Below are 17,922 nucleotides of genomic sequence, written 5' to 3' on the forward strand. Positions count from 1 at the left end.
GAAATATGAATGTGTTGTCCGCAATGATGAAAGTGTAGCCCTGTGGTCTCAACCAGAATGGGGAGATTAGGTGCTAGCATCACTCTAGGTCTTCTAGGAGGTAGGGGTGGGAATCTCTTGGCACCTCACGATTCGATTCGATTCCGATTATGAGGTCAACGATTCGATTCTGATGCGATTGTCGATGATTCTCGATGCATCTAGATGCAACAATTGATTTTATGTACATTTCCATGCGTGATTTTCAAAAATATACATATACATCTGGGTTTGCAACTCAGAGTTTGCTAATCACTTCCTACTTTTGTGATGATCATTAAAGACATCAACAGATGAATTAACTTATCTAATATTTCATAAGAGAGAAAGCTTTTGTCACAAATATGACTTTCTATGAACAATGCAATAATCAATGAAGCTTGCATTATAACACAATATGGAAGCATGCAAAAAAATAGGTTTCAGTTTTATTTTATTTCTAATCCTTCTTTTCTATGTCATGAAAGGAAAAGCTGCTCTTGAATTAGAAGGAGTTCTTGTGTCTGGCTGTGAGTTTGCACGCATGCTATGCGTAGGCTGATTCGCAATGGTGACAAGACAAATCAGATTGGCCAATACACACTGAAGATAAATTCAATTAAAAAATTCCAAAAACTATCCCTCTCTGGCGGACAGAATGTTGCAGCAGGCAACATTCAACATTAATTCCGATTATTAATTTATCTGCATCGAGACAGAATTGTTCTATCGAGAATCGCGATGCATCAAAGAATCGATTATTTTTCCCACCCCTACTAGGAGGTAACACTTTAAAATGACTCACGAATGGAGTTGGTGCGGGTTGAATAGATAGTAATTGTCATGTATTTTAGCATCAATAAACATTGACATTAATAAAAAAGAGAGCTCTTGAAAAGAACAGACAAAACAAAAGGAATATGTCCTCTGTAGCTGGATTTGCCAGTTGAAGTGCAACTTGGGAAACAGGGGTGTTGTGGGATAGTTTATGTAATACTACTATCCGGGTAGGTTAGTGTTTATGTATCTTATCAGTGTCTGATAACACAGATTATTGTTGGCACAGGATGCAGCCACACCTTTTGTAAAGATATTGACAATATACCTAACCGGTTCACCTCTGTATTATATCAATAAAATCAGAAATGCCCTGAATCAATCATCACACTCACACATGTGTTTCACATTACTGTACCGATATAAGAGAGATTGGGTTGAAGAGATATGAGATAAGATAAAAATACAACCGTGAGCTTTCAACGGCCACATCAGCACTGATGGGCGTTAGGAAGATAAGGGTGATGCCTACAGCAACCAGGGCTCTATAAAGAGCTGTGGCTACCTCACTCATTTCACTAAGTAGCCCTCACTCACTCACACACTCACACTCTCACACTCTCACACTCTCACACTCTCACATCCACCATGACCTTCAACGGCACCTGGAAAGTGGATCGCAACGATAATTATGAGAAATTCATGGAGCAAATGGGTGAGTGGAGTTGTTTTGGCCCGAGCTTTCTTTTTGTTTGTTCGCCTGCCGTTGAAAGCGTTGAAACATGCAGGACATGCTGGGAGCATCGGTGGTGACAGGGTGGAAGAGGCTGTCTGTGTGTGTGGTGGTTGGAGTAGGCCTACTTAGCTGGAGGGAATAATGGAGGATGAATGGCGGGGGGGGGGGGGGGGGGTGAGAGTATAAGCCTAAATAATGTCAAGCACAGCGTTGGAAAAGAATTGCCCTCTGGGCAGCAGATAAGGAACACACCAGCAGTTTGATGTTTGTAAAATAAAATTAAAATGAATCAGAATTGGAATGTAACAAACTATTCTCATTTTGGGCCACTGATATTCACACCCTTTGCTGGTAGCCTTTCCTCAAATTGTTTATTGAAAAATCAGACTTCATACAGTCCCTGGATAAGTCTGTTAACCGTATTAATCCTGTGTGTATTTGTGTGCATGCATTCACGTGTGTGTTTGTTTTTCTGTGTGTGTGTGTGTGTGCATGTGTCGTTCCTGGTTGTGGTTGTTTTTGTACGTGCGTTTGGATGCGTCTATATGTGTGTGCATGTGTGCTTGTGTGCATTTGTGTGTCTGTGTGTGTGTGTCTGGTGTGTGTGTGTGTGTGTGTCCTTGTGGTCATGGGTGTGCGCGTCTGCTGTTGCCAGGGGTCAACATGGTGAAGCGGAAGCTGGCTGCTCACGACAACCTGCAGATCACAGTGCAGCAGACGGGCGACTCGTTCCACGTGAAAGAGACCAGCACCTTCAGGACCCTGGAGATCGACTTCACCTCCGGGGTCACCTTCGAGTACAGCCTGGCCGACGGGACCGAGCTGAAGGTGAGCAGTACGGGACTCTGTCCTCACACTCGCCCATCCATGAAGCCAACGCACACACGACGACTTACATTGTTTAAGAAAGGAAATTCAATGCAACGCACATTAGTCACTCAGAGATTTACATTCATTCATTTCTCCAAGGATAAAAATGGATGTTGACTAAATGCTGCAGAAATGCAGGATTGACTGAAGCATGAAACATGTTCTTCTCTGAGATGTTAAATGGCCGCTCTCCCTACAGGGCTCCTGGACACTAGAAGGAGAGTCCTTGAAGGGCTCCTTCACCAGGAAGGACAACGGAAAGCTGCTGACCACCACCAGAACGGTCCAGGGAGACGAACTCACCCAGGTCAGTCAGCCACGTCTGTCCTGTTGTTTGGTGTTTTACAAAACCATGCTCCAAAATGTGCATTTTATTAAAACACACTATGTAAAGTCGCTTACCACCCATGTGATCAAGACTTTATCACATAAATCATAAATTCAAACAAGAGCAAGTGCTTGTGTGAGCACATGTATGTGGGAGTGAGTGCATGCACATGTGTCAACACTGAACCAACATTGTTAATCAATAACATAAAACTAATTGTTATAGGTGAACGCATTCCTATGTAGGTGAAGGTCTGACCCCGATATCGGTTAGAGAGCAATAGACCTTATTGTCCTAGCGACCATTTTGGTTCTTAAAGTTTATAGAGGGAAGATTCTGTTAAGATACCCCACCCGGACAGTTTTTAGATACAAGATGGCCACTAGTTGCACAATGCCTATGGGCAGACTGTATTGTGATAAATCCATGTTACCTATTTCAACAGAGCTACAACTATGAGGGTGTGGACGCCAAGAGGTTTTACAAGAGATCTTAGAGCAACTGCGGATCGCCTGACCAACAGATCGTCATGACTACAGCCTTACAGCTATACATTCATCGCAATAAACCAATGTGCACATTACACTGGCAAAAAATGTATGTATATTAAAAGTATTCACTATTTGTACAAATTGTGTTTGGTTTCAATAATAAAACCTAATTTGATACGTGCTCGCTGTGTGGTGTACATATACTTGGTGGTGGTGTTTTGGGTCAATGTGATATATATACAGCTAAGGAGCAAACAAAAAAACAAACAAATAGGCTATGATCATTTTAAACCAAGAGAATCATTTAAAGTTTATTTAACAATAAATAAAAATAAATATTGATTGACATCTACAAAAATATAGTGTTGACAGTTGGTTCATATGGTTCTACTCTTAGTAGCAGACAATTCAGGAAGCATTCGGTGGAGACTCAATCTAGCCTTAACAAAGGGGAATCATCAACTCTGTTTCCGTCCAATAAATCCTTGACGGATTGGAACATTAGCGGGATTTATCCAAATCCTGGACCAATGACGTCAATGATCTGACTTTTCTGCAATACTGCACGAGAATGGAGGGAAACGGACAAATAACAGAGTGCGACGGTTCCCCCTTGAGGCCAAATCTCAGCTCAAGTACACATAAGTAACACAACCGCAACCAGATTCTGAAAACCATCGCACTACTCAGTGTTTTTTAAAACTCTTTGTGTCAACCAATAAATCAAAGGTCGTGCATCATGCCATGTCCCTTCCAATAACCCTCTTTATTTTCAACTCAATAACCTCTTCAGATAATAATCTGCTCCAATCAGCAGTCATTTAAAGCTCTGCCCCCTCCACACCAACCCAACGGCAAACCGCTTTAACGGATAAACCTTTGGCCGACATCATGAATATAACTTTCCGCCCTTGAGATGTCAGGACCAGTGTAAAAATGTCTGCTGCAAATAATTTCGCTCAGCTCAAACGTTAAAGATCCCCCATTCTACCACCAGGTGTGATGTTGTTTGGCGATTGAAACCGTTTCAAAATCAACGCTACATTGACACCACACTGGTGGGAGTGTCCAACAAAATGCATGAGGGGGGGAGGATCACCCAAGTTGGTACAGTCCTCGGAGTACGCTGGTCTATCCATGATGCAACACCTATCACCCTATCAGTTGGTACAGTCCTCACATCACCACACCTGGAGGTAGAACTTTGGCCCTTGAGCAGAGTTGCCGTGCCTACTAAACCCTCATTTGTCTCACATCCTAAAGTGTAATAAATAAATAAAGTGTCTTTGACTGTCATCAGGTATGTTTCGCTGTCAGCGTTGCATATTCCAAAAGGTTTAAAATGACATCCTCTAGTTGAGCAGGGTAACACAGGGGAGCTCCCGCTGAAACTGTGAAGGCACTCTCGGTGAACACTCATAACAAAGAAGATACAGAGTGAGTTAATACAGCCTAGTGGTACTGTACATTAAACATTTACAGCATTGCATTCAGTAAAAAAGATTAAAACATGGCATGAACCAACAGCCAATGGGGAAGCACAAGACACACATCATGGTTCGTAGTTACAGCTCATGAGCAACCAGAGAGATTTATCGATTGTTCTAATGGATCACGTCACTATGATCAATGCATACCGTGTTGAATTTCCCAGTCCAGTTAAATTTGGGATGTCATACAAGGGCAATATGTGCCAATCCTTTATGGACTTAATTTCATCAACCCTCTGTAACCTGTTTGCATCATATCCCTAATGCTAAGATAAATGTATCATTGTAAATAAAATGCACTTGAATATAGAAGTGTAACTTTGAAATGTTTTTTTTAGGATGGCTGCAAAAGTCCCACAGCTAGTGTATACGACAGTGACTAAATTAATATAATTGTTCATCGTTAATATTAAAAAGCAGTGAAATCAGGACCAGCATCTTATTGACCTTGTTCCAGCAGGCCCACTGGGCCAGACGCTCAGTGAGGTTAAAAGAGAAGGTGACTCTGTCTTTTTAGAACAAGCTATCAGGAATGTTAAATCTACAGATACAAAGTTTCAAAAAGTATTTCACACCAACTTTACGTCATGCATAGCAACGCCTACGTTCTTTAAACAAATGTGACAGTTAGACAGGAAAGAGTGGAGTCCAAATCCTAAGTAGAAATCCTTTTTTATGGGTGTCTTCATCAAAAATATTATTATTTGTGAAATTCTTGAAAATATAAAAAAAGCGGCTTTGAATTGAACTTTCTGATTCACGAGAATTGTGGTATCCGAGACTCAGTGACTTATATTTCAGGCTGGGGGCACCACAGTACACCAGAACGTTAAGACTTCTAAAAATACATGCAGGGTTTATACCACTTTGTAAGACAATAATATTGTCGAATACACAAATGATGTGTGAGCCCTAATTTTAAATACTTTACAGGTCTTTGTAAATGTGAGAACAACGGAGTACAGGGATCTAGAGAATGACAAGAAGCATAATATTTGTGGATTTAACACCCAGGTTGTAGAAGTAGTACTAGTCTGAGTATTGTGGTATTGTGTATACAGTGTGAAAATCTTTACAAATCTCAAGGAAGACCAAATACATTTCCCAATAAATATGTACCCCTTTAAATAACGATATTTACTAAATAAATAAAGCAATAAATAACAAAACACATGTAGAAGTCATGATGATTTCAGACACACAGATACAAGAAATGATGTGCACCCGTAAATAAATAAACTATTAAAAGAAATCAATCAAATCGACAGAAAGGTCTAATCAAAGATATTTATAACTATTGTATTACTTGGACTGGTTGATGGGGAGGGGGAAGAGCCCTGAGTTAAAGTGTGCGCAGAACATTTCCAATGTTTATAGGCCTACTCTCTGCTATTTTTATGCAGTCTGTGTTTAGGTATTGCATAACAACTTTCTCCCAACCTCCACAAGTTATTTGGAGACCGAAAAACAGCGTGATCGTATGTGTATTATGTGGTTTTATATTATAGAATACAAGTTAAGTTTGGAAAGGTTGGCATGCGTCTGCATCCATGGTGAAAAGCAGTGAGGAACTCATGCTACGGCCGGACACACAAATGTAAAAATACGAGTTGAGTTGAAGTGTCCATTTGAGACGCCTTATCACAATCCCTTATCACGGGTGATAAGGGATGAGTGTACCGTTGGTTCTGGGGAGTACTTTAGACAGAAATAATAATTATAATCCAAAAGAGGGCTGAACAGACTTTTCAATGCAAATGGGCGGGGCTTATTCTACCTGAGCACAGGTGCGCACAGGTGGGCAGACCTTTAATGATGCAGCCGTCACTGTGGTTCACATCATTACTGACATCATATATTTGTCTCGCGAGAGACATATTTCCTGGTTCACAAAACGTGAACTCCTTTCAATAAATGTATATTTGCAATTCCTAATAATAAAATAAAGAAACGCAAAGAAATCTATATTTAAAATGGAAATGGCTCAGATTTGGCAAAATAAATCGTGGGGATTCCTGTTGAAGCCCCACTCCCAGACTAAAGGAGGCTATATTTCTTCAACAGATAATTCACCCAGGGAACCATGGCAACTGTTGCCAGAAGAAAAATTAATAAAAATAGATTTGATTTCACATAATCCTTCAAACATGACATTTTCAATTCTGTAAACTCTTTGGCGTCCAGCTCAAACTTAAAGTAACAAATATAACATTGTAAGAAAACAACGAACAACACGTGCAGATTAGTTTTTTTAAAGCATCTTTGCGATGACCTTGCATGGCCAAGACGAAATCCCAATCCCACCCAAACAAAGTGGCACCGGACAGAGGAAGATGGCCGTCATGCAGTTCTCTTCCAGTCTCTTCGAGCAAACAACACGTTATAAAAAGAAATTATAGCGTCACAAATAGCCCCGCTCGTCCAGGCCTTTGGCAGCCACTGGGTTCCACTTTGCGGAGGGCTTATTGCTCGTATGGCCTGTGGAGAGAGGGGACAGTCAAACACATCACCTCAAACAGCCCAGAGCAGGGAGGCGGCCCCTCTGATCACAACGGGAGCAAAATGGCTCCAATGCCTGCTAAGATTAGACCCTAAAATATTGGTGCGGTTAAATAGAAAATACAAGCAAAACATATTTTGTATAAGACCTTCTTTGTTGAAGTTTCCTATGTGTTCATGTTTCCTATGTGTTCATGTTTCCTATGTGTTCAGGTTTCCTATGTCTCCTATGTGTTCATGTTTCCTATGTTTCCTATGTGTTCATGGTTCCTATGTTTCCTATGTGTTCATGTTTCCTTTGTGTTCATGTTTCCTATGTGTTCATGTTTCCTATTTGTTCATGTTTCCTTTGTGTTCATGTTTCCTATGTATTCATGTTTCCTATGTTTCCTATGTATTCATGTTTCCTATGCTTCCTATGTGTTCATGTTTCCTATGTCCCTATGTGTTCATGTTTCCTATGTTTCCTATGTGTTCATGTTTCCTATGTGTTCATATTTCCTACGTGTTCATGTTTCCTATGTGTTCATATTTCCTTTTTTTCCTATGTGTTCCATGTTTTCTATGTTTCCTATGTGTTCATGTTTCCTATGTGTTCATATTTCCTAGTTTTCCTATGTGTTCATGTTTCCTATGTTTCCTATGTGTTCATGTTTCCTACGTGTTCATGTTTCCTATGCGTTCATGTTTCCTATGTTTCCTATGTGTTCATGTTTCCTATGTGTTCATGTTTCCTACGTGTTCATGTTTCCTATGCGTTCATGTTTCCTATGTTTCCTATGTGTTCATGTTTCCTGTGTGTTCATGTTTCCTATGTGTTCATATTTCCTATGTGTTCATGTTTCCTATGTTTCCTATTTGTTCATGTTTCCTATGTGTTCATGTTTCCTATGTGTTCATGCTTCCTATGTTTCCTATGTGTTCATGTTTCCTATGTATTCATGTTTCCTATGTGTTCATGTTTCCTATGTTTCATGTTTCAACAGCGGCTATCTTTAGACGTGTGCACAAATCCCAATGAACCAAATGAAGGCAGTAATCCTCCAACATGTCCCAGAAGGCATAACGCTGGCGTCACTCACTTGGGTCCGGTCTGTGTTTGGGCGGGTCCTGCGGGCGCGCCTCGTGGGGGCCGGGGTCTCCGCCGGCCCCCCGCAGAGCCTGCGGGGGTCCGGTGGGCGTCAGCACCAGGGGCCTCTGGTTGTGGTACTTGAGGCGGTACGTCTCCGTCATGCAGTGGTCCACGTTGAAGTACGTCGTCAGGGCGACCTCCGGCCCGGACGTCGCCGCCGCCGCCGCCTGCTGCTGCTCCGCCCCTCCCCCACCCGTCGTCGTCGTCGATGACGATGACCTACGACCGGCGGCCCGCTCCCGCTCCCGCTCCTCGCCGTCCCAAGACGACGCCGTGCTCCGCTCTGGGTCGGAGCCGGACCTGGAACTGGCCTCCGAGCAGGACTTCCTGCCGGTTGTCTCTGACTTCCTGTTGGGGCTGGTGTACGGCGTGGCGTTGGAGGCGGACCTCGGGGGGAGGGGCTCCTGGAGGAGGCGGGGTCTGAAGGTGGGGTGGGTCTGGGACGGGGTCCTCAGGGAGGCGGTCCCGGACGGTCCCTGCTGCTGCTGCAGGGGCGGTTGGGCGCTGGGGGTCTCGCCTGGGGAGAGGATGTGGGGGTGCGGGGGGAGTCTTGGGGACTGGCCGGGGGTCTCGCCGGCGCCGGAGCGGTAGGCGCGGTCCCGGTCCTCGGGCTCTGACAACGCCAGGTCGTCCGAGCTGTTCCACTCCGAGCTGCTGGTCTTGGTCACGTGCCGGTGGGCGGGGCTTCCGTCGCTGTAGCCTCTGGAGGACCTGCTCTCCGATTGGTCGCTGGGTGGTCCGGTCCGGCTCTCAGAGCTGGTGGAGTCCTTCTCCGAGGGGCCCGCCCTGCGCGCGCCGCTGCTGACGCCGCCGCTCATTGCGTGCTTGGACTTTCGTCTGGAGAAATAAATCAGCAAATATTTATACATAAGGAGAGAGAAACCGCCGTCTGGAGTCTCTCTGTAGGCATCTGAGACGTAGATATACAATATGGAACCAGTCCCACAGGCCTTTCACAGATGAACTCTGGATGAGCTCCGGAGATTCAGGTCAGGAGATGATCAGGAGTGGCCCGTTCACACACGCAACACACACCAGAGATAAGCCGCGTTAGTCGTGTTCACACGTATTGGAGACACTCCGTATGCTGTAAGCAAGGGCTTTAGTCCCAATGTTTACAAAACATGGAAGACGGTCGGTGATGCTCCAAGCTCTTTGAGGTGATAACAACACTGCATTTATGTTGACTTATATAAGATGCAATATCAACAGAAGAGCGGAAAGCAGAAATAAGCTGGAACGCAGAAGAAGAAGAGAGGCGTACGAAGCAGCTACACTCTTTGATAGGAGCGTCCTCAACACGTCAGCATCACCGCTACACGCTCAGTCTGAATCCTCTGGCTCTCCAATTCTCCAGACTTCACACTGATTGAACTCCGGCGGTGCCGATTCAGACATTGCCGTTCGCACTTACAGCACCACCGGGTATTACCTGGAGAATGCCTGAGTTATGGTGCACATGTGAAAGGCCTACCGGTTTTGTTGGAGAGAGACGTTGGGTACCTTGTGTTTGGACTGGTCTTCAGGTGGGAGGGTAGTCCAGGATCACAGTTCTTCCCTTGGGTCCTGGCCTGTTGTTTACCTGAAGCCACCAGAGGGACAGAGTCGGTGCTTGTACTTTACCTGGACTGGGCAGCAACATGTGGACCATCAGGTCGTTTGCGAAAAATAGCGATGAAAACAGCTAAACAGACACATACAGACAGAAACAGACTGTGGGGGTGTGTGTTGAGGATGGCTGGTACACACAGCCTCACCTGGCCGATTCGGATGGGCACACGTGTTGCACATTGAGTCATCATTGTGCACAGGTTAAACCAGCCAACACCACACACACTCAGGGAGAGATCTGCTACGTGGAAACATGGTGCACCAGGCCATGTATCATGATATGAAATATCATGATTTCAATAACCAATCAATCACCACCCTGTGTTCTTTGTCTGGAGGAGCGCAATAAAATAAATTCACACACACACACACACACACACACACACACACACACACACACACACACACACACACACACACACACACACACACACACACACACACACACACACACACACACACACACACACACACACACACACACACACACAGGGAATATGCTCCCGGCTCAAAACTCAAAAAATCCCCAAATGGAGAACCAGCCGCTCTGGCCCTGAACCATTTCACAGCGGCTGACTGTACTAACTCCACGTCAGGTCAACTTGTTGTGGCCTACATTCAGCCTTCTCCTCAATCTGTTTTCTGGAGCGGGGCCCTGTCTCACCGCCTGCCTGCGTTGCAGTTCTGCCCCGCAGCAACAAGATGGCAGCAGAGTGAAAGTCACAGCAAGGTGAACGGACCGGGAGCATGCTCAGAAGAGGGCACCGGGTTTAAAAATAGACGTGTTATGTTTGTTTTTGTTTTTTTCTTCTTCTGTACCGTTGCCCTGGAGAGACGCGCGCAAGAGGCAGCCAAGAGTTGAACTGTTGGGAGTGCTTGTGCTTGGCTTTGGACTCGTGCTGTACGTCAACGGAAATAAATGAACAAAAGCATCCCATATAGGGGGAGCAGCGGGCCGCAGCGGCAGCAGTCCTGCCCAGCTGTGCTCCCTGGCCAGGCTTTTTTGGGATTATCCTGGGATTAATGCGTGTGCCGGGGTTTATTTGGTGAATAGGTTAAAGCAAGCTAAGAAGGCAAGCAAATGCACCAACTGCTGTACCCGTATCCATGCTTCACCCTCGGTGCAGTTTGGTGAAGCCCCTTTGAGGGTGCTGTGAATGACATTTGTTTAATGTTTATTTATTTTTTTACTAGTCAGTGATGTAAACTAATTGTTTAAAAATGTATCTTGATGTTTTTGGTAAAAATATGTAACCGTAACATGGAAGATGTTCCTACTTTTATCACTAAAGCAAGAAGTCTGTTTTTACAAAACATGATGTTCATGACCTTTTTATTGTTCATAAAAAAAAAAACTTTTTTGCAGATAGATAATAAATAAGATTGTATCTGCACTTTACTGTGTGTGTGTGTGTGTGTGTGTGTGTGTGTGTGTGTGTGTGTGTGTGTGTGTGTGTGTGTGTGTGTGTGTGTGTGTGTGTGTGTGTGTGTGTGTGTGTGTGTGTGTGTGTGTGTGTGTGTGTGTGTGTGTGTGTGTGTGTGTGTACAGCTTAGAGAAGCACGGATGTAGATCATAGGCCTTTAAAGCTTTTCAACATCGTGTCTATTTCTCAGAACGTTCCTCCTCATAAATCCTCTACGCAGTAACAATGTTGGAAATAGGAAAACCGGCTTGAGTCCAGCGACAGAGAGAAGGTGCTCGGGATCATATTCACCGTCATAGAATGACGGGATGCTGGGCTGGCCTCTAGAAGGATATAGGAGACATCTAGTCGATGTACAAGTCCTTCCATGCAGCTCAGTATCTACTCATCCATCATACATTGTTTCAGGGATTACGTGTGTTTTTTTCTACCTTTTAATTTGCTGTAAGCCCAAAGATGCTAGTATTAGGTTATTAGGGTCATCATGGCTGTGTTTGACTATTTAAAAACACATAATGGACAGGAATTAAATTATGATTTAACCACAACAAATAGTACCTTGCAGGGTATCTAGAACGCTGCAGCGCGCCTCGTGTTCAACCTACCTAAATTCTCCCATGTGACCCCCCTTTTCCGGGACCACCACATGCTCCCTGTAGTAGCTCGTATCAGATTCAAGATGATGGTACTTCCCTGCAAGGCGGTCAATGGAACTGCCCCTGCCTACCTCCAAGCGTTGGTCAAACCAAACACCCTAGCTCGAGCGCTCCGCTCAACTACCTCAGCTGGACGTCTGATAACTTTGCTAAGAGCAACCAAAGGTTGATCATCAAAGTCACAACTCTTCTCTCTTTTGGCCCCGCAGTGGTGGAACGAGCTCCCTGCCGATGTCAGGACCGCAGAGTCGCTCACAAGCTTCCGCAAAAGACTCACCTGTTCAGAGTTCACCTAGACTCTGCATAGCCAATACTCCCTCCCTGTTGTACTTCCTGGCACTTGTGCAATGTACAAGTGCAATGTACGCACTTATTGTATGTCGCACTTAGTATAGTACTTAGTTGTGTAGTATCTTATCCTAGCTATCTTTGTTGTATACACTGGGAATGGGTTAACCTAGCGATTGTTAGTGCTTGCACTTGGTTCTATGAACATCCTTACTATACCGACAGCGATATATTGTTTATACTTCTTATGAGAAATGTACTTTTGCAAGTGGCATGGGATAAAAGCGTCTGAATGTAATGTAAATGTAGTATTTGAGTGAGTTTTAAGGCAAGACGTTATAGATATAGACTTAACTTACCATTGTGTGGAGGAGAACGCATTGCACTTTGTTTTTGATGCGGTTGGCCCTTGCTAAATAAAAGCAAAAAACACAAACAAGGGTTGTGGATTAAACCTCTGGTGAAAGGGTGAGGACATGTTGAACCCATTCAGAAAATCAAACCCATTATAATCGAAAATGTTCATCTGGTAAACCTGCCTGTTTCGAACTAAATGGAAAACCATTTTTCTTGGACCCTGTCAACTTATGCAGACTGGAACGGATCAGCGACTTTGCTCGAGGAACTGTCCCTTGGTGAGGTCTCCTAAGCACTAGAGGAGCTGTCCCTTGGTGAGGTCTCCTAAACACTAGAGGAGCTGTCCCTTGGTGAGGTCTCCTAAGCACTAGAGGAGCTGTCCCTTGGTGAGGTCTCCTAAACACTAGAGGAGCTGTCCCTTGGTGAGGTCTCCTAAACACTAGAGGAGCTGTCCCTTGGTGAGGTCTCCTACGCACTAGAGGAGCTGTCCCTTGGTGAGGTCTCCTAAGCACTAGAGGAGCTGTCCCTTGGTGAGGTCTCCTAAACACTAGAGGGACTGTACCTTGGTGAGAAGGTCTCTGGCGGCAGCCTCCTGTCCTTGCTGGTGGACCCGTCCACTCCGGGTGAGTCCGGGTTGGTGGAGCCGCTGCTCAGGCGGTCGCTGCTCTCGTAGCCCGACTCGGTCCTCTGGATGGTCCAGGTGTCGCTGCGCAGCAGGGTGCGCGGGCCTCCCCCTCCCCCACCCCCACCCCCACCCCCTCCTTTGAGCCGACCCGGCCGGCTCTCCGACTCCACGGAGCTGTGGCTCTCCGTCTCCAGACGCTGCTCGTCCTCGTAGATGGTCATCAGACACTTCTGCTGCTGCTGCAGCTGGCGCCGGTCACCGTCCCCCCCCCCGCGGGTCTGGGCCGGGTCGCGGCTCTCTCCTCGGGGGTGGAGCTGCTCCCGCTCCCCGCCTCGGGTGTGAACCGGATCGCCGTCCCCCCCTCGGGTCTGGACCGGCTCGCGAGTCGCCCGGCTGCACTGGGGGGACGGCTGGGCCGGTCGGCTGCAGAGGCAGGGAGAGGGTTTACTCAGACGGCGCCCTACCAGCGCAAGGCCGCCCAGAGAGCTGCACGAAGGCGGGGCTCACTTTGAAAAAACATTACAACCATAAAAGTCTAAAAAAAGACATGGGTCAGCACGGGTCTCCCCAAGATAGGAAATGACCAGACACAAACGCTACAGCAGACAGACTTCGAGTTTGGAGGTTGGTTTCGTCGGGTTTAGATTGAGAGGCCTTGAGTGGCAGTAGTTACGTTTTATACTTTTTAACAAGATTAAAGTGTTGAACGTGTTACACCCTCCCATGATGTCGGTGTGAGCTACAAGCGGCCTCACCATGCCTGGGTGGGGCCCTGGGACCCCAGGAGGTGGTGCGGCAGGGTCGGGTGGCGCCGCAGCTCCATGTCGCTGAGCACGCTGTCCACGTTCAGCACCTCCCTCACGGGCCGCCACGTGGCCTTGGGCCGGCTCCCCCGGGCCTTCTCTGGGGGCTCCTGGGGGCCGCTGTCCGGGTCGGGCCGCCCGGGGGAAGAGGAGGAGGAGGAGGAGCTGGTGATGGCGCTGTTGGTGGACCTCCGGCTGCTGGAGGCTGGCGCTCCACGCGGCTCCTGAATGGCCCTGCTGGTAGAGGTGGAGGTGGGGGTGGGGGCGGGGTGCCCAGAGGCCTTGTCCGGACGAGGACCGGAGCCGGAGCCCCCACCTCGCGCCTTGGGCTCGGCCGGCGTCTTCAGGCCGTTCTCCAGGGGAGGGGACAGTCTGCAGTACGGCACCCCTGGAACAGAACGCAACCGGTTCACAACCACGATAACCATACCCCCTGATCCTACTGGACCATACACCCTGATCCTTCAGGACCCTGATCCTACAGGACTGTGTCATAGAGACCCCTTCACTGACACACTGGACAAACACCATGAACCAGAGACCAGGGTCGATGGCAAAGAAAGAAGTTGTATTTCTCAGGAGGGATCAGCAACGAAAACAAGCACCTTTAGAGGACATACACTGACGGGCACTATTAAGCGAAAGGATTGCATAGCAGCGCATTTCTCAAGGATTACGGCTGCAGCAATCTGGCTAAATACTAGACCAATTCACAAATTAATTGACCCATTGGTCAATTAGACGCAAATTATCGGCAAATGGGTCCAAGATCTCCTTTAAGCACCGTCAAGTTAATTGTATTTGTTTAGCCCTTAATTAGACAGTTCCAGTCTCTAACACACACACACACACAGACCTTTTTGCTGCGCGTGGTCAGTTCTGTGATGCCCTCGGTCCTTCTTGGCGGTCGCACAGCCTCGGGGGAAGCCCTCCATCTTGGGACTGCTGAGAGGAAGCCTCACTGCGGAGATCGTCAGAGTTGACCAAAGGACAATAACAGATCATTCACCAACCATGACGCCTGTCGATATTTTCTCATGCAGGTTAGCATCTCCCATAAATGTGTGTGATAGGTCTGCAGACCAAAACCTGAGAAGCTTGAAAGCTTGGCTAACCTTTGGTGAGACAAACACAAGAGCCACCGTGGAAGACAAGCAAACCACCCGGTGCCTCCAGACTGACCACACAATCATTCGTTATCTCCCTGGCACACTCAGTGGTCTATAGTTTGCAGTCCCTGAGATGCAGACTATCATAACAAAGTGATAAGGCTGTAGCCAAGGGTTCCACAGACCATGTTGGGCCTCCTTAGTATCATGGCTCCATGCTCTCAACATTATGATTCAACCTGCCATCCACTCTTTCACCCGTCTAACCACAAGTTGGGTCACGTTCAAAGTTAGTTTTACGCTCAGCACATTGCAGGAAGAAATCACGACCTGGCTTTAGTTCTAAGGAAAAAGACAATTGTTTGAAACCCGATTTGCTATGAGGACACACGCTCCCACACATGAATGCAACTGGGGAGGCCCAGAGGCCCTCTGGGGCCTGAACGGACCTCCACTGTAGCCTGCAGTAGATTGAGGGGCCAGCAGTGGGCTGTGAAGGCCCTGGCTGCCGCTGCAGGGCCCTGGGCCCACTCACTGTGGACACACAACACGCTTTTATCAAGCAAGTACGCACTAAGGCTTGTACATAACCCAATCTATTGGTTTAGGTCATAACAAAAGGATACAATTGGTCCAAAGGGTTGTTAGGCGGGATTTATAGTCGCCATAATGCCAAGTGCGTGGAGAGTTTACGCACGGCTATGGCGTGTATAATCGCTGTTCGCCGTAACGTTGTCGTGGACGGGCAGTTTGAGTTGGCAACACGCAACAAAAGGGGCCAAACTATAAGCCGAGTTTGATTCTAATGGAGATTACTTTTCACAAATGAATGGTGTATAAATAATTAAATAAAATAATGTTTTAAAACAAATGACAAAATATTACTTCAAAAAAATATACTTCACCATCAAATAATTGATTGATTTTTAAGCCATGAGGAAAAAGGTTTGCGAAGGGGATGAGTAGAACTACAGGCTCTCAATGCGGCAGCCAGGCTGTGCTGTCATTATTGCTCTTGTAGATTCAGATTGACTCAATCTCATATGCATACGCAGGGGAGGCGATTCTCCCTCAAAACAAACACTGGTTTAATCCCAGTTTATGGCAAGACAGACACTTGTCGCCGAGAGAGCAACACGAATGTTGCTAAAACATTAGAATTGTTGGGTAGAAGCTGCAGAATATAAGAGGAAACTGTAGAGGGTAGAAACCAAATGAGCTGTAAAAGCCATCGCATTTGCTGCATTGTTTCTCCATGTTATAACTGACACGCTCTTCAACTGAAATGTATGTAACAAATAAAACACAACTCCAACACAATCATGTAGACATGGAAGCACAAGTAAGTAACATAAGCTATGACGTGCTTTAACAGCCTCCTTTCTCCGGGGTCGTGGTGGATTACAACTCTATCAGGACTTGTTTAACATTAAATAACAGTAACTCAGAGTGGCGTGAACTAGCCTGATCTGAAGGTTAACTGTAGATCAACAATCAGCAGAAATGTCATGTTATTGCAACCACGAGGGGAATACAAAAATGTGGATGGAAAGCTGGAACCACATACAAATACACATCCCTCCTAGAAGGCAAAGATGACAAATCGACATGGAATCATGACCTACAGGAAGGAACTACCAAAGCGTTCTGGTTCTAAGCTTCAGCTCCAACTAAAACTAGTCTCACAACAAAATCCATTTTCCACAAACTTCTAAACCGCTACATTCTGAACACTGACCAAACAAATTACTTACAATGTTTTCCCCCAAACCAGGGCCTCGGTCCCATGCCCGCCGGGATGCCCGGGCTCAACACAACCGCGCAACAATCCATCTAAACGCAGACGGACGCCATTTTGCCCCCTCCCGAAAAAAAGAAAAAACAGAACAAAAGAAGACAGAAGACAAACCCCAGCAGGAGCAGGTCAGAGACTGGAGTCGGACAACATGGGAAGCATCTGGCAGGACTGAGCTGGACCGAGCCAGAGCAGGGAGGGAGAGAGAGAGAGGCGAGGGAGCAGGGATTAAGGCAGGGCGCGTGGGTTATAATCTGCCCGCGTTGGCCTGTGCCAGGTTCAACCCAGAACACCGGGCTGGGGGGAGATCTCCCTGGCATGGGGAATGGTTTAAACCTACTCTAAAACAATCCCAGCGCCGCACACACATGCACAACATAATCGCCTGTGTTGAGGTGAAATTGTTATTATTTAAATGACGCAATTTGTTGGAATGAAATGATTGTTTTTAATGCGTTGGCGGGAACAGCGAGGTACATTTTGGAGGTACTCTGAGCGATTGTTTTGGCGCGGAGGTGAGCAGGGTGGAGTTTAGCAGGGGATGGCAGCACGATCCCCGCTGTAATCCGTATCAAACTACTCATCTCATCGCCGGTGCTTTACACATTTTGTTCCTGTTTTAATCCACCTGAGGTACGGAGTATTACCGCTCGGAGCTGGATGTGATCCCTGAACCGAACACCTGCATGCCTGATCTCATGAGTAGGAACATTGACAGTAGAAGTGGGAGTGTGTCAAAATTCACCCCAAACTTTTTGCTCCCATCCTTATGCATGAAGTAAAGACGGACACAAACTTTGTCTATTGCTGTGAGACTAGTGTCGAACCGTGTTCCAGCTCCAAAGCAACGTACAACTTAGACTTCAGATACATGTAGGACGTACAGGCGTTAGAAATCCTGCTTGAAGATAAC

At 46.3% G+C, this 17,922-nt stretch overlaps 2 protein-coding genes across 2 annotated transcripts in view; one reads left to right on the forward strand and one right to left on the reverse strand.

Moving 5' to 3' along the window:
* Window positions 1-1,388: 1,388 nt before the first annotated feature.
* fabp2 (fatty acid binding protein 2, intestinal) lies at window positions 1,389-3,376 on the forward strand. The gene is made up of 4 exons (XM_056585907.1): window positions 1,389-1,510; window positions 2,187-2,359; window positions 2,601-2,708; window positions 3,175-3,376. Exons 1-4 carry the CDS (start codon window positions 1,444-1,446, stop codon window positions 3,223-3,225), a joined length of 399 nt encoding a protein of 132 aa, XP_056441882.1. The 5' UTR covers window positions 1,389-1,443; the 3' UTR covers window positions 3,226-3,376.
* The window catches only part of usp53b (ubiquitin specific peptidase 53b), a 24,285-nt gene continuing 8,758 nt past the window's right edge, over window positions 2,396-17,922 (reverse strand). Inside the window, exons 11-17 of the mRNA XM_056585835.1 lie at window positions 14,962-15,066; window positions 14,058-14,493; window positions 13,240-13,725; window positions 12,680-12,732; window positions 9,845-9,923; window positions 8,292-9,178; window positions 2,396-7,188 (exon numbers count right to left, since the gene is read on the reverse strand). Of these exons, the coding sequence (XP_056441810.1) occupies window positions 7,112-7,188; window positions 8,292-9,178; window positions 9,845-9,923; window positions 12,680-12,732; window positions 13,240-13,725; window positions 14,058-14,493; window positions 14,962-15,066 (2,123 nt within the window). The 3' untranslated portion in view covers window positions 2,396-7,111. The remainder of the gene's footprint in view (window positions 7,189-8,291; window positions 9,179-9,844; window positions 9,924-12,679; window positions 12,733-13,239; window positions 13,726-14,057; window positions 14,494-14,961; window positions 15,067-17,922) is intronic.

Source organism: Gadus chalcogrammus, chromosome 3 (assembly GCF_026213295.1).
Source record: "Gadus chalcogrammus isolate NIFS_2021 chromosome 3, NIFS_Gcha_1.0, whole genome shotgun sequence".
NCBI classification, from domain to species: domain Eukaryota; kingdom Metazoa; phylum Chordata; class Actinopteri; order Gadiformes; family Gadidae; genus Gadus; species Gadus chalcogrammus.